The sequence below is a fragment of the Phocoena phocoena genome, chromosome 4 (genome assembly GCF_963924675.1).
Source record: "Phocoena phocoena chromosome 4, mPhoPho1.1, whole genome shotgun sequence".
Lineage (NCBI taxonomy): Eukaryota > Metazoa > Chordata > Mammalia > Artiodactyla > Phocoenidae > Phocoena > Phocoena phocoena.
This window is the reverse complement of record NC_089222.1, coordinates 51,053,323-51,071,151: the sequence shown is the minus strand read 5'-3', so window position 1 is coordinate 51,071,151 and position 17,829 is coordinate 51,053,323. Positions and strand designations below refer to the sequence as shown.

Here is a 17,829-nt window from a genome sequence, read left to right as displayed (position 1 = left end):
TAAGGGGCCCTGGATCTTTGGGAAGGGGCTTCTAGCGCTCAGTGTCGATCTGTCAAGCCTGTTCTGGCATCTGCTTCCTGTAACCTGGGGTCCTCAGCCTTCTCCTTTAAAACCTGCCTTTCTGTCCCTTCTCTACTGCTGGCAGTAGAGGGTCCCTGCACTGAGTCTGACTCTTATTTCTTCTTCTTCTTTTTTTTTTAATTTATTTTTTGGGGCACGCTGCGCAGCCTGTGGGATCTTAGTTCCCTGACCAGGGATCGAACCCATGCCCGCTGCAGTGGAAGCGCGGATTCTTAACCACCGGACCACCAGGGGAGTTCCTCTTATTTCTCTATACTCCCATCTCAGCTCAAAGGATCTCTCCTCAGTTCCCCAAATCTAAGAAGCTGACATCTTTGTGCCCTGGTTCCTCAGTGAGAGCGCCGTCCTAGGAGCAAAGCCTGCTTCATATCTCCAGTCACAGAGAGGGGGAATTTAACATATTTAAGGGGAAAAATTATTTAATATTTCATAGTATCAGCCTGCCACATCTATAATTGTCTTGTAATTGTAACTTTGCATTAGGGCCATTTTAACACACTACCAGAAGTACTTTGCTAGTAAGTCATAGTGGTCATTTTAGTAAGAAGTTACATCCATTGAGTGACTATAACATAATTTAGTTAATCATCCCCCCATTATTGAACATTTCCAATTTTTATCTATTATACGTAACACCGCTGTAAGAGTTAGTGGATTTTGAAAGAAAAACTTATTTTAACAAAAAGCCTGAGCATGCAATTTTATAAAATTGTTCTGAACTAAAGTGGATGGAGCAGTTGCCTGCATGATGGCCTGGTGCCCACTAGCTCTTCTCTTGCTTTTAAGATCATAAATAATTCTGCACATTAGGGGCTCAGGTTCTTGCCCTATGCTGACTGCTATCATTTGCACCACCTCAGCATTGTGAGGATGCAGTGTTTTGGAAGAGGTTAGAATCCTCGGTGGCCAAGAACTGTTATTTTCTGGGGACCGGATCAAGGAAGGAGACTGGACAGGTTAGCACATAGAATTTTCTCTTCATTGGCTTAAACTTAGCTACAACTTTATGGTTTGAAATTCCAGAGCCCTTTTTTTTTTCTATAGCAGTGAAAATCTAAGTCATTTATGCTAATTTACTGAACACAGTTTAAAAATTTCATCATTTAGGAAATTCAAGAACTGCATTGTATTAAAAAAATAAAAATAGGGCTTCCCTGGTGGCGCAGTGGTTGAGACTCCACCTGCCGATGCAGGGGACACGGGTTCATGCCCCGGTCCGGGAAAATCCCACATGCCGTGGAGCGGCTGGGCCCGTGAGCCATGGCCGCTGAGCCTGCGCATTCAGAGCCTGTGCTCCGCAATGGGAGAGGCCACAACAGTGAGAGGCCCGCGTACTGCAAAAAATAAAAAAATTTTTTTAAAAATAAAAAAGCAAGGATTTTGATATAGAGCTAACCAAGAACAAGAAAATGTGAATATTCTGATTTCTACAAACTAAATTTGCAAATATGCTTTATCTAAAGATACAAGATTTTTATAGAACATTTCCCAATGTCTACATTTTGAAGTCATTTTTGCTTTTATAAAACACATGGGCAAAAGGTAACCATCTTTTCCAAACAGAATTACAAACACTTGGTGTTCAAGACCAGCAGTACTGCTTCTAATAAATGTGAGAGATGACTTATGTGGGTTGGCACACATAGCAAAATAGGCATTTTGGGGTAGCAAAAAATTAGAAACAGTTGAATGCCCAGCAATAGAGAACTGGTTAAAATATTATGGCATGGATTTGGAATACTGTCGCTATTAATTAAAAAATGGGCACCTCTCTAAGTACAGTTATCAAAGAATTTCCAGGATGCACTGATAAATTACAAAAAAAAAAAAAAACATTCATTAAAGTGTTTACAGTATTCTAACATTTGTGTAGAAGGAGAGAATACATATATATGCTTATAAATTCATAGACTATTTCTGAAAGAACATGAAAGGTAATACAAATTGCCCTTAGGGAGGGGAAACAAAGGCTGGGGACAAAGGAGTGAAAAAGAAGTTTTTTCATCATATAATCTTCCACCTCTGAAGGTTTGCACTGAGAACATATATTATCCATTTGAAAATGTAATTTTTTTTGGTGGTTCCTGAAAAAGCTAAACATAGAATAACTGTATGACCCAGCAACACCATTCCTGGGTATATACCCAAAATAACTGAAAACAGGGACTCAGATACTATATGCCCGTGCCCACTGCAGCATTATTCACAATAGCTAAAAGTGGAAACATTGCAAGTGTCCACCAACAGATGACTGGGTAAACCAAATGTGGTCTATATATATAACAGAATATTATTCAGCCATAGGAAGGAAGGAGATTCTGACCCATCCTACACCATGGATGAATCTTAAGGATATTATGTTAAGTGAAATAAGTCAGCCGCAAAAAGACAAATATTGTTTGATTCCACTTAGCTGAAATATCTAGACCAGGCAAATTCCTAGAGACAGAAAGTAGATTCGAGGTTACCAGAGGTTGCAGGGAGGGGAAATGGGAAGTTACTGCTTAATTATCACAGTTTGTTTGGGCTCATGAAAACGTTTTGGAAATAGAGATCACGATGGTTCACAACATGTGAAGGTAATTGTTAACACTGAACAGTACGCTTAAAAATGGTGAAAATGGTAAATTTTATGTTTCATATATTTTACCACAGTAAAAAAAATTCAAATAAGATGTAATCTAATTTAAAGAAAAACATCCTGTTTAACCTCTTGTCTACCAGAGGCTTCCCAGAAACAAACATTCTTCCAACCTGACCCCATCCTCCCAAAGCAAATAGTACCAAGTGCATACTGAGTGCAAAGGTCCTCTGTTGGGCACCGCCCAAAACAGAAAGATATGTGGACGCATGTTCAAAAGGGCTTATCACATAGCCTAGCCTAGCGGAGGTACCTGTCACTGTTGTGTAAAGCAAAAAAGATGCTGAGTAGGCGTCCCAACCATGTGTAGCGGGAGTGCGGAGGCAGGAGCAAACCAATTTTCACTGGCACATCCAGGATGGCTTGACGGAAGGAGCTGGTTATCAGCTCCTCTCTTCGAGGCAGAGAAGGGCATCCAGGCTCAGGGGGCAGATGAGTTAGGTTGACTAACCTGCCTTACTGGGGGTGCACCTCTGAGCGCAGGGCAGTGGTGTCCAGTCACTGGAGTGTGGGCCTGGGAGGACCAGACCAAAGGTGATTCTGTAAAGGCAGTTGAAGCCAGATGGTGTCAATTTTCAACTGTAAAATTCGTTTGGACTTTTAAATACCGGCTGTGAGGAAATAGCTTAGGCATTCTTTCTGTTCTTCCCACTATCCTGTTTACTATCTAGGAATGTGAGCTTCGTACCCTTATTTGACAGAGAACTTTAACCATTTATGTATTTTTTTAAAATGTTTTTTTTCCAACTCAAACTGTGTTTGCCATCTAGCGATTAATCCATGCCATTACAACACCCTGGTTCAGATTCCTCATTTCTCAGCACTGCGGTTAAAGCTCATAGGCCTCCAGACTCCGTTCTGTTGGCCGTGGCCTCTGTCTCAAACTGCACTTTCCCCGTGCCCTGATATGTACAGTATGTTGGCATCAGAGACCTCAGGAATGAAATCTCATCCCTCTGAGAGTAGTAATAATATTCACCTGAAAGAAAAATGTAGCTGTTTAGAAGACAATGCACCTTAGAAATTAAGTATTATGAAAAGTTTAAGTAGGTTCCGATTTGAAAATTAACCCGTAGGAGCATCTTCGTGTGAATGCAGACTTCTCACATAAACTGGCGAGATTCTGACCATAAGGGATACCACAGTCATCTCCAGACTTTCTCTTCTTCCTGAGTGTTTTCTAGGGATAAGGATATTAACAGTCTAGCCTCCAAAGAGGCGATACCTATTTGAACATAATTCTCCAAATTTCTGACTTTCTGAATGCAGATCAAAGTTAGGAGCCACACCTTCTGCTTCTGTTTCTTTTCTTTCAAAAGCTGTTGTTAATCAGTTGGGACAGCAGACCAAGAAATATTGTGTTACGTCTACAGGAGATTTAAAACTCAACATCAGTCATTCAAAATTCTTGACAGGCCCAGGGTAACATTTTGCATCTGAAGCAGAGTTTTCAGAGATGAATCAGAGTTTCTAAACAATGTGGATTTCTGCATTGGTAAATATACTGGGTTCAATATCTTTTTTTGCCCCTGAGATTTAGGCTGTGGGAGCTCATTTACTCAGTAGTTACTAACTGAATGCCTACTGTTTGCTGGACTCTGAGCTCGGTACTGTGGCTATAACTTGTTATACATAATACAGTTAGGATAACGTCTTTTTCGAAACTTTATTATAACTCCTCCACCTCCCATGGGATCCAAGCAAGGCTTTTTTACAGTGAATTTTGTCCTAGGAAGGATTGTGCTATAGAGAGATAGTGGGTACAATTCCCGCTTTACTGCCAAGTTCAGCTTACTTTTCAGGTTGTTATGAATGGTTAGCCTGGGTAACAGTTTCTGGCCTTTAATCCAACAGCATCCCCTTCCCTGCCAAAGCCTGGAACGTGAGAGAATGTATTGTAGGAAGCCATTCACTCAATCTCCAAAACCATGTGAACTGCTTGACTGTCATTTTTAACTGTTACTGTGTCTTTTTGTGTGTATGTGCAACTCTTTCCATCTGACTTTTGCAGGGAAAGCCAGAGATACCGGGTTTATGTTGTGATACCACTTCTGCCAGGTTTTGAAGGAGACATTTCAACCGGTGGAGGAAATGCTCTACAGGCAATAATGCACTTCAACTACAGGTGCCAAAGTTCTAAAATCCTCTGTTTACAGCTTTCAATCAGTTATGCATGTAAGCTGGCGAAAGCAATGGAAATGTTTCTCCTCATCTATTCAGTGGAGCATTGAACAGATGGACACTTTGCTTTATTTTACTTTTGAATCTTGGCCTGTTTACTAGTTGATAAAATTCAAATAGAGCCTAAAATCATAAGTGGTAGGCCTAGGACACATGACACATATAAAAGAACTAAAATATTAGTGTCTCTTTTATACTCATTGCCTATCACATATATAGAGTGCTTGTCTCCATTTATGAGGTGTATATATACACACAATATATATGAATATAAAAAAGACTAATATTTTTGTTCTTTTAATATATATTAATATATTATAAATGCAGACAAGGACTTTATATAGATACAGATATGAAGTCCTTTATACATAATTAATTTTTAAAGATCATTTTAAAATTATCTTTAAGCCACCAAATCGTTTTGAGCTTTCCATATTCTTTGCAGTAAGTAGATGAAAAAAATTAAATGCTTAAAATGGTATGATCTGCACATATTGGTTTATGATTTTTCTAGGCAGCAATCCTTCAACAAGGTTGGTAATAATAGTCTCTGCCAGTAAGTGAAGCGTGAAGGTCCTTTCCTGTCTCCTGGAATTTTAATTGTTTTCCCTACCATCACTTTGTTAAAATTTTAGGGAACGTGGTAAGTCCTGTTCTCAATATTCTAAAAAGCAGAGTTCCCATATTCACGCAAAAAGGCACATGAGACTTCAGACTTGGCCAGTGGAAGATTATGAGGGGGGGTTGAGAGGTGCTAGCTGGTGGGCGGGTGTAGAGAGGTGCTGTAGAAAGTGATGGAAAGGCCCCCCTGACGTTCTTTTTGGGTCGCTTAGCTGAGAAGAGGTCAATGGACAGGCCTGGCATGAATCCAGCTCCCAATTATAAGCTCTGTGACCTGAAGCACAAAAGAGCCCTACTCAGAATCACACTTAATAAGTCAAAGCAAGGACTAGCGCCTGGATATTTTCTTTTAATATCCCCTGTTCGTCAGAACCACCTGTAGTTTCCCACCTTTCTAATCAAATTCTTTTGTGGGGGAGGGACAAATGAAGTCTTGCCCCAAACCCCCAGTGTGTAAAGCAGATAAGGGTTCAGGGCCTTGGTCAAATTGGGGCCGGGGACTTAGACGCCCTCTTGCTTGAGTCCCCCTCCCTAGAGGCACCTCCTCAAGATCCAAGGTCCTCCAGGCACAGTTTGAGCGCACCACTGTGGTGGAAATCTTTTTTTTTTTAATCCTCTTGCTTCTTTCCGACTTTTTAAGCTTGTATCTTTCTGTCTGCCAGGGTTTCATGTAAGGCGTTTTGTTTCATCTGGGGTAATTTTGCCTCATTACAGTATGAGAAAACTTTAACTGTGCTTTGGTCTATACACTTGGATTGAAGATTTGCCCATTTCTAATATTATCTGATTTATAACATGGCAAACAAAGCTTTTCAAGTATTTAAGGCACTTAATGTTTTAAGTATTTAAGGCAATAATGTTTAATTGGATTTTATCCACTTCATTTGCCATGCTAACATTATTTTTGGAAGATTATCGATTGTAATTATTTTCTGTAACTATTTTCTTGGGTGTGAACCAACTGAATGAAATAACATGCTTCGCTTTTGTTCAGCAACCAAAACTATAACCTTTTATTATGCAAAAAAATCTCTATTTTCTGGCATCATCTTTAATAATATCAGCATTTCCCAGGCATAACTGTACTTATAATTACTTTCACAGAGCAAAGTAGATGGAACATAGAATTTTTTGTCTTGTCGGTCTTTATAATTCATCGACTATTATCGGAGTCTTGAGAAGCAAAATCATTAGTAGAGGCAGCTCTTTGAGACTATATTTTTCACTTTTAAGGGGTTTTCTGACTTTACAGAGACAGCTCAGGTATAATAGTTTCCTTAATTCCAGAATTACTCTGCTAAGTTTGCCCTTTTCACCTCTGAAAGTAATATGATTCTGTAAGTATTCTTATCTATTGTGGCATTCTAAGTTTATCTTTGCAGTCACCACATTTTCTAAGTGGGAAAGCTCATTCATAACCCATCTTTTAAAAATAGCATCTCTTTCTGAAATCTAAGATCAATTTTATAACTTCTCCATTTACGCACTTCAAAATAACTTGTCCCATCAATAACATTACAGAAGTGACATTCATATGTTTTTTTGGCTTTTAAAAAATCTATGTAGCATCTTCTCATAAAAGCACTTGCTCTATTTTTACTTGGATTAGGACTCTACCCCACAGATATTGCAATTGAAACCTTTGAAACCTCTATAATTATTTCTTTCCTTTACATATGTTCAGAACCATGTGCAGAGGAGAAAATTCCATCCTTGGACAATTAAAAGCAGAGCGTAAGTAACTGCTTTTCTTTTCCTCCATGGTTGTTTTTGGTGACATATCAGTGATTATTAATGTTTTCACAGTGTGGTTATAGGACTCTTCACAAAAGGTAGCCCACAAAATGCTTAACAGAAATAAATTACTTATTGTCATTAAACTGTCCAAACAGATGTTCAGATGAAGACATCACAGCATGAGCTGCGTAGGTGATAAAAATGAGAGTATGTTTACAATTTTTTATAATTTATTTTTATTTATTTATAATAATTGTTTTGATAAGAAGTGGGATTTGTAAGGCACTTCAGAATGACCCCACATGTATCTTCTCCTGCGATCCTTCACCACGGTCCTGGGAAGTAAGCAGGAAGGTGTCATCCCTGCTTTAAAGATGAGGACACAGTCAGCATGTATATACGTGGCCTCCTACAGATGTAGAAGTCCCAGGGTTCTCACACACTGTCGTATTTAGGGAGGAAAACTAATTATATAACCATTTTAACACCATAACACTTGACTAAATCTTGGAGGGTATTATACTGGAGGTAAGTAAATAAGAAAAAAACCCACAGTAATACCTTTTACTCCTGAAATTCTTCACATTTTCAAAGGCACTTTCTCAGATATCTTAATTGATCCTTCCACATAGTTCTTAGCTACAGTACATTGTAACTGTGGGTTTACTTACCTATATCTCTGTGAACTGACTCTAAGTTTAGCACATAGTAGGTACTCAATCATCTTTTATACCCTGAACAGTAGGTACAGAAAATTCCACAAGAACTAAGCTGAAGAAAGAACCCAAATTGTCTGACCTCTAGTTCATATCGGATTAAGATTGTGAAAATTTGTAGGTCACATTAAAAAGACTAGATTTTTATCCAGAAAAAGACAAGGTATGGTGTTGGATGCCTGTGATCACTGATTGAACTCATCAAAGTGGTGTTTATATCAAAGGTCACTGACTGATGGCAGGTGAGAGAAAATGGTGCCTTGGGAATGGATAGAAAGGTTATGTATGGATAAAACTGTGAAGGAGCATTTGAGGGGATGTGGGAGCAGAAGAGTAAGGGAAGGGTCAGATAATCCTAAGAGTTTCAACCCAGCTCAACAGGAGGATGGGGCTGCCACACGAAGGTCTGGAAAGTCAGGAGGAGCTCCCGCAATCATATGATGCTATGTGGTATGGCGTTCACATATGCTATACACCTCAACTGAGGTTTTTGAAATTTTTATTTTACACTGGGAGCCTCCTAAACGTGGTGCCCTGGGTGATGTATCAGAATGTGGGGAGAAAAAAATTAGGCCTTCCATGTATGTATATCTTTCCTCAAAAATAAAGAATTAGGACATTAGCAGGAATGGTATAGTAAGGATCCCCCCAAATCCACTCCTACATAAAAGCAACAAAAACACTAACAAAAATTGTCAAAAATCAACTTTTTCAGCACTCTGGAAATTAACCAAGGGCATGTAACAATCTGTTTATTCAAGAAAGACAGCAGAGAGCTTCCCTGGTGGCGCAGTGGTTGAGAGTCTGCCTGCCGATGCAGGGGACACGGGTTCGTGCCCCGGTCCGGGAAGATCCCACATGCCGCGGAGCGGCTGGGCCCGTGAGCCATGGCCGCTGAGCCTGCGCGTCCGGAGCCTGTGCTCCGCAACGGGAGAGGCCACAACAGTGAGAGGCCCACGTACCGCAAAAAAAAAAAAAAAAAAGACAGCAGTATCTTGGTAAAAGCAGCAAGCTTTTTAATTTGCCATATGCCCATCCCCCTCTCCTCATTTCACAGTGGCCTTGAAAACCAACTCCCCATCGCTGTGAAAGAAAACCAACAGCCTAGCAGCCACTGGAAGGAGCCAAATGGGTTTGAAGCTCCCATCCCCCAACAATTCTCAGAGAATTGTCCTAATTTCACCCATCTGACAGTTTAAAAGACTTTAAAATGGCTAGTTTAACTATGTTCAAAAAACTAAAAGCAACAAGTCTAAAGACTAAAGAGAAGTCTAAAAACAATCTCTCCCCAAATAGTATAAAAAAATAGAATTTTTTAATTTAATATTTTTATTAATTTTTTTACATAAAAAGAACCAAATACGAATTCTGTAGTTGAAAAGTATAACAACTGAAATGAAATGTGCATTGGAAGACTCAGTAGCAGATTGGAGTAGGCAGATGAATCAACAAACTTGAAGATAGGTCAATTGAGATTATCCAATCAGAGGACCAGAAAGAAAAAAGAATGCAGAAAAATGAATAGGGCATTTAGAACAGCCAAAATAATCTTGAAAAAGAACAAATTGGAGGACTCATGCTCCCAATTTCAGAACTTACTATAAACCTACAGGAATAAAACCAGTGTGGTGCTGATGTAAGGATAGACATATAGATCACAGGAATAGAACTGAGAATCCAGAAATAAACTCTTACGATTATGGTCACTTGAATTTCAACAAGGGTTCCAGGACAATTCAATGGAGGAAGAATATTCTTTTCAGCAAATGGTGATGGAACAACTGTATATTCACATGCAAAACAATGAAGATGGACCTCTACCTCACACCACATACAAAAAATAAGTCAAAATGGATCAAGACCTAAAATGTAAAAACTGAAACTATAAAACTCTTAGAAGAAAACATGGGCACAAAGCATTATGACCTTGGATTAAGCACACGTTTCTTGGGTTTATAACAAAAATATAAAAATGGATAAATTGGATTTCATCAGACATAAAAGCTTTTGTGCTCCGATGGATACTATCAAGGAACTAGAAAAAAATGACAGAATGGGAGAAAATGTTTGCAAATCATATCTCTGGTAAGGGATTCATATCCTGAATATACAAAAGAACATTTACAAGTCAACAGTAAAAAAATAATCCAATTTAAAAATGGGCCAAAGATCTAAAGAGACATTTCTCCAAAGAAGATACACAAATGGCTAATAAGCTTATAAAAAGATGCTCAACATAATTAATCATTAGGGAAATTCAAATAAAAGTCACAAGATACAACTTCATATCCACTAAGATGGCTATAATTTAAAACATAACAAAGATAATGATGAGAATATGAAGATATTGGAACCCTCATATGTTGCTGCTGGTCATTCAAAATGGTGTGGGTTCTTTGGAAAGCAGTTTGGTAATTCCCTAAAAGTTAAACATAGAGTTACCATATGACTCAGCAATTCTCCATAGAATATACCCAAGAGAACTGAGAACATATGTTCACACAAAAACTTGCACATGAATATTTCTGGCAGCATTATTCACTATAGCCAAAAGGTGTAAACAACTCAAGTATCCATTAATGGGTGAATGAAGAAACAAAATGTGTATATCCATACAGTGGAATATTATTTAAATCTAAAAAGGAATGTACTGATCCATGTTACAACGTGGATGAACCTTGAAAATATTATGCTATGTGAAAAGAAGCAAGACACAAAAGGCCACATATTGTATAATTCCATTTTTATTCAATGTTTTTAATAGGCAAATCCCTGGAGGCAGGACAATAGATTAGTCATTGCCAGGGTCTGGGGAGAGAGTGGAATGGGGAGTGACTTCTAATGGGTATGACATTTCTTTTCGGAGTAATTAAAATATCTTAAAATTGGATAGTGGTGATGATTGTACAGCTTTGTGAATATACTTTAAAAAAAACACTGAATTGAATACTTTAAAGAGGTGAATTTTATGGCATATGGATTTTTAAATGACTTGGAAGTTTAAAAATAATGAATTAAGCTTTTAGGACTACATAATTTTAAACTTATCTATTGGTGTGTGGTATTCAATAATTTTTCACTAATGGCCTCCTCAATCTAAAAAATCTTAGAAAGAACTTTGGACATAAGACATGTACATCACCAATAATAAATAATTTCAGGGACTTACCTTGTGGTCCAGTGGTAAAGAGTCCACCTTCCAATGCAGGGGACACCGGTTCGATCCCTAGTCTGGGAACTAAGATCTCACATGCCGCAGGGCAACTAAGCCCACACGCCACAACTATTGAGCTCACGTGCCTCAAAGAGAGAGCCCGCGTGCCACAAACTACAGAGCCCAACGCCTTCTGGAACTCGTGCACCACAACTAGAGAGAGAAAACCCACATGCCACAACTAGAGAGAAGCCCAAGCGCTGCAACGAAGAGACCGTGCCTTAACGAAAAGATCCTGCATGCCTCAACAAAGATTCCATGTGCCGCAACTAAGAGCCAATGCAGCTAAAAAATTAAGGAAAATAAATAAATTTTTAAAAAAAATAATAAATACTTTCAAAAGGTGTATCTAATTTTATCCAGGACATAGATTTACCAGAGTATTACCCTATCTCTATTTTCTAACAGTTGAAAATTAAACTGATATTGAATGAGTAAGGTTCTAAAAGATATATTGATTAAAAACAAAATCAGGAAAGCCATTCGGTAACAACAGTGGCTAGTAAAAATGTAAAGGTGAGGTTATAGGAGAATAAGAAGTCAGAACACGCCTATTATTTAGTTTCTCAACCATAAAAGTGTCCTGAACTTATTATAAAGCATTTTCTTTGGCTCTGGACCCTTTTCCTGCCTCTGCCTCTTCTGGGGAAAAATTGGATTTTAACATAAGTCATTTCAATGTTAAGCCCTCTTATGAAAAGAGTTCCAAGTACCCTGGGAACAAGTCAAAATCACACATCTCAGTGGGGAAAATGTTCATTGAACATGGAAGAACAGATTAATTACATAATGCCCCTTTTTGAGGTACAATGTTGTATTATTGGTTTTGTTTTTGTAAATGTATAGTGGGTTTTAAATACATGAACTAACTAATCTCTAATTGGATAGAGAGCTGTAGTTTTTAGAAATAACAAAACTGCTGCTACGAATATGTTAAAATTCCTGAAAAGAAAACCAGCTGCAATTAGTGTATGATTTTCTGATACACTAATCTTCAGGGATTTAGTGTTTAATTTAAAGCATTTCTTTACTATTTTTATAATTGTTGTGAATTATGGCATTTTAGCAGTCAATTTCGTTTAATTTAACACAAGGTCTAGAGGTATTCAATCAGGATTAGAAACGTACATATAGGAAGTGCTTGTTTAAGCAGCAAAAGCCTGTAACAACTCTTCAAGTCCTTTCACAAAGTGTCCTTATAAACATAGAGTCTATTGTATCAGACTTCTCATCTTTCGAGCTATCGATATATATGCACCAACGTTCACAACAGATATGTCCTAGGAGCCTAGATAAATCTCCAGATTCTCACATACCTCCATAACATGTAAGTTGGAACCCCTCATGATTCTTTTCTATCTATTGCTTCTTATTAATACCTGTCATGCTCCTGGCTTTCTTATATTTTCCTCAGAAGGCACTGTTTGAGTATATCCTCACACCACAAGTTAACATCACCAACTTTGTACCTGTTACTCGTTGAGCCAGTTTCCTTCACAGAATAAAGTACAGTCAGACCTCTGTATCTGCAGGTTCCCCATCCACACATTCAACCAACCACAGATAGAAAATATTTAAAAAGGAAAAAAAAAAAAAAACCCAGAAAGTTCCAAAAGGCAAAACTTGAATTTGCCATGTGCAAGCAACTATTTGCATAGCATTTACATGGTATTAGGTATTATAAGTAATCGAGAGATGATTTAAAGTGTACGGGAGGATGTGTGTAGATCATACACAAATGCTATACCATTTTATATAATGGACTTGAGTAGGGCAGATTTTGTTATCCTTGGGGGTCCTGGAAGCAGTACCCCGCGGGTACTGAGGGACGACTGTACTGGCCAAAGTAATTTCTCAGTTTGATTTGTCTTCTTCTCACTAGAGTGTGTGGTGGATCCATTCACCTCATTTGACAGGCCACACGTTAATTCATCAAAATGTCTGCTTTCTGGCTTGGAACCTTTGTTTTTCTTCTGGTCCCTGTGACTGGCACTCACCCTTAGCTTTCTTCTTAAAGGTATTTTTCATAAAGAAATAAAGATTTTTTACCACTTCACAAGAGCTATTTTGGGGACTTCCCTGCTGGTGCAGTGGACAGAAATCCGCCTGCCAGTGCAGGGGATGCGGGTTTGATCCCTGGTCCGGGAAGATCCCACATGCTGCGGAGCAACTAAACCTGTGTGCCACAACTACTGAGCCTGAGCTCTAGAGCCCGCGAGCCACAACTACTGAGCCTGGGCGCCACAACTGCTGACACCCACATACCTAGAGCCCGTGCTCCACAACAAGAGAAACCACCCCAATGAGAAGCCCAGGCACCGCAGTGAAGACCCAACGCAGCCAAAAATAAATAAAATTAAATCTAAAACAAAACAAAACAAAACAAAAAATCCTTAAAAGAAAAAGTTATTTTGTAGCAAGGATGAAGGAGTATGTATGGACTGTGGGCTGTGAGGCTCGCCCACTAGTTGGAGTGTTGCTGAGACTCTCCAGACCTGCTGTGGAATGGCACAAATCTGTGCCTTAGGAAATTACAAGTTATTATGTCTTAAGCTTTTCAGGCTGCTAACAGTCAGTCGGTATCGTTAATCTTTAAAAAATATTTTTAAATAATTTCAAACTTACGGAAGAATTTCCAGAACTGCCATATACCCTTCATCCTGATTTCGCAAATGTTAATAAATTTGCCTTCTTTGCTTTATCATTCTTTCCAGATAGGTAGATAGACAGATAGACAGACAGACAGGTGGATGGTTTTTTTCCCTCTGAACCGTTTGACAATAAGTTGCAACCATGATGCTCATTTACTCCTAAATAAATGTGTGTTTCTGTGAAAAAGCAGGACATTTTTAAAGCAGCTATAGTTCAATATAGAAATTAATGAAATTAACATTGATATAATACTATTATCTTGTTTGCAGACCTTATTGAAATTTTTCCAATTGTCTTACTAATTAAGGTCCTTTATAGCAAAAGGGGGGGAAATGTTTTTTTTGTGTGTGTCCCAGGCTTCAGTCAGCAACATGTGTTGTAGGTATCTTTATTTTCCTGTAATCTGAAATAATCCCTCAATCTTTTTTTTTTTTTGGAGAATGGGGGGACTTTCATGACCTTGGTATGTTTGAAGAGTACAGTTATATTTTGTAGAATAGCCCTCCGTTTCGGTATATCCATTGTTTCCTTGTGATTAGATTCAGGTTATGCGTTTTCAGCAGGAATATCACAGAAGTGATGTGCCCTTCATATACCATGTCAGGAGGAACATGGTGTTGATTTACCCCATTACTGGTTATATTAACTTTGATCATTTAGGGAAGGTGAGATCTGCCAGGTTTCTCTGCTGTAAAATTACCATTTTTCCCTTTGTAATTAAATATTTCGTGGGAAAACACTTTGAGTCTATATAGTAAATATTCTGCTTCTTATCAAACATTCACCCACTGGTTTTAGCATATATTAATGATTCTTCCTGGATCCATTATTACACTATGATTCAGTTATTATTACTATATTTCTAAATGTTGATTTTTTTAGTTCCATTGCTTCTTCTATATTTATTACTTTCTTCTAAATTTCTTAGTTGCAATTCTACTATAAGAAAGTTTTCCCTTCTTCCCCACTTAAGCATTTATTCATGTGTGGACCTATGGATTCTTATGTTATTCAGTGGGTAATAATTTTGATGATCAGCTTGCACAGATTTGACCAGTGAGGGCCTTTTTAAGCTTGCTCCTATGTGCTTTGGACATGTTCCCATCAGCCTTTTTTTCTTACTGGCACAAGAGTTCCAGACCCATCTTGTATATTCCCAGAACTAGCCCTGCAGTCAACCATTTCTCCAAGAAACCTAGGTTCTTTTAGTGGAAATTGGCATTTAGAAACCAAATTCTGGGTGCTAGATATGATCATTACTACTGGGATATTACTGCTTTAGGCCTTTTGTATACACATTATCTATTATATGTCTATCTATCTGTCTATCTATCTACCTATCCATCTATCTACCTATTATCTATCTATCTCCATACTGATACTTATAATTCCAGTCCCATGCCACAGGATTCCTTCTGTTATCTCTGATATATATACTTCCTCAATCTTAGAATACACAAAAATCTGTAGCCCATACTACTATGAAAAATAAATCTCACTAGAATTCAATATTTGTTTACAGTTCTTTTTGTCTTTAGCCTAAGAGTATATGCTCAAAAACTAGGGTTGAAAATTTACTTGGATTATGTTATTAATTTGAAATACAGTTAGGTTCATTGCTTTAATTTGTATTTCATTTTAGGCTTTTCTTTTTTTCTCTGTCTTTCTTGATTAAGTGTGTGTAACAGACTTCCAATAGTCAGAACTATACAAAAGGCATGCTTAGACAAGTGCCACTCCGCTATACTTCCTTTCAGTTTCTTCCCCATCCATCTTTTCCACCCTATTCCACTCATCCTCTATTGGTAACCAATTTTGTCAGTTTCTAAGTTATTCTTGCTGTGTTTCTTTTTGTACAAATGGGCAGATACATGTATATTTTCTTATTTCTCCCAATCTCTTTCATAAGAATAGCATACCACATATTTTCTTGTGCATCTGTTTTTTCATTTAACACTACATCCTGGAAATCACTCCGTATCAGTTCATAGCGATTTTCATTCCTTTTTAGCTCTGCATAGTCTCCCATGTATAGATTTGCCATAGTTGATTCAATCATTCTCCTCTGTATGAACATTTAGGTTGTTTTCAATATTTTTCAATTACAATTATGCAGTTGATAACTTTGTGCATATATGTTCTTATTTGTTGGAAGTGTATATTTAGGATAAGTTTCTAGAGTGGGAATGCTAGGTCAGTAGGTAAACACATAGGTGGTTTTGTTAGATATTGCCAATTACCCTCCAAGTTTGTACCAATTTGCATTCTTACCACCAGTGTAAGAGAGAGCTTGCTTCAACCCAGTCTCATCAATAGAATGTGTTATCTTACTTTTTTTTTTGCCCAATCTCATAGGTTAAAAAACGGTTTCTCACTGTGGTTTTAATTTGCATTTCTGTTATTATGAGTGAGAATGTATGTCTTTTCAAATGTATCTTTTCGTGTGTGTGAATTGTCTGTTCATGTCTTTTGCCTATTTTTCTGTCAAGACTTTGATCTTTTTCTCCCTTCAGTTTTTGAGTTCTTTATATGTTCAGAATCAGTTCTTTGTCTGTAATGTATACTGCAAATATGTTCTTCCTGTTTGTCATTTGTCTTTGCTCGTGTTTTGTGTCATGCAAATATGTTTTTTTTAATTTAGCCAACATTATTGATCTTTTATTGGCTCTAGATACTTATAAGCCTTCCCTGCACTCAGGTTACCAGGAATTCACCCTGTTTTCTTCTAACACTTGTATGGTTTCATATGCTTACATTTTCATCTCTGATTTATTTGGAGTTCTTATGATTGCTGGGAGAAATGTATATAATTTTTATCTTTTTCAAATAACTGTGCAGTTGTACTAGCACCTTTCATTTAAAAATTCTAGTCCTTTATCTAAAAAGCCCTTTTCCTAGAGATGCAGCCTTTATCATATGCAAAATTTCCATACCTACTTGGGTCTGTTTCTGGACTTCCTATTCCATTCAGTGGTTTGGCTGTCTATTTAGGTACCAGTTCTACACTGTTTTAATTATACAGACTTTATACTTTGTGTTAATATAAAATATGGGAAGGTTTATTTGTAATTGGAGGAACCTCTGTATATTACCTATGAACAGACTTCTTTCCAGTATACCTAAATTTAATAGATACACTAACGTCAGCAGTGAAATAGAAAGCATCAGTGATACATGGAAACTTCAGTAAATGAAACATGAACTACCATTGGTTCTATTAGTATGCTTCAGATTCTTTTAAAAATTTATGTTCTCTTTCTATAAGAATCTAAGATGGTTTGATTCCACTCCATTTATTCTTAGTATCAGACTTTGCTTATCCAGGGCGATTGCTATGTGGGAGAGGGACCATAAAATCTCATGACTAACACTCATGCCAGGGTAATGAATATGGGTTGGTTTGATATGGAATGCATTTCTTCTTATCACATAAATGACCCTCACATGATGAGAGGACAACATTTTAAAGTACAAACCTAGTACTGCTTGCTCTGAAGAAAATTCTCCGAACTCAAATGTACTTAGGATTCTTTCCTAATTTTAGTGATTTAGAAGGAGGAGTGTCATTTAATTGCCAACACTCTTACTTACCCAAAGTGTGCAAAATTTATCTGTTGCTTTGCGCTGGATATGCTGCAAAGTATGTGTACATCAGGTAGTTTGGGCTCACATCTTGCATCTGGTTTAAACAGCGGCAGGTGTCAACCAAGACAGATGCAAATGTCACACTGAAGTCTTGGGTTATCTACTGCAGCTATACTTTTTCACTCTTCAGTAGTTGCTCACCAAATCATTAAAATAAAATGTTCATATTTGAATTTATCTTTGGACTACCTCGACATAAGGAATTCTAGAAATCACTTCAGCATGATATTTTAAAATTGCATCTCCATTCATATTAACAATATAAAACTCTTCAGAAAGCAAATATAGATCCTAGATGTATTCTGAAATTATACACACACACATACACACATATATTTTAC

At 37.6% G+C, this 17,829-nt stretch overlaps 1 protein-coding gene across 2 annotated transcripts in view; it reads left to right on the top strand.

Annotated features, from left to right (window-relative positions):
• PLD1 (phospholipase D1) overlaps nt 1-17,829 on the top strand; it is a 113,450-nt gene that overhangs the window by 75,714 nt on the left and 19,907 nt on the right. For both annotated transcript variants that reach the window (XM_065877027.1, XM_065877026.1), the window contains 2 exons: nt 4,734-4,847; nt 7,209-7,258. In XM_065877027.1, coding sequence (XP_065733099.1) covers nt 4,734-4,847; nt 7,209-7,258 — 164 coding nt within the window. The remainder of the gene's footprint in view (nt 1-4,733; nt 4,848-7,208; nt 7,259-17,829) is intronic.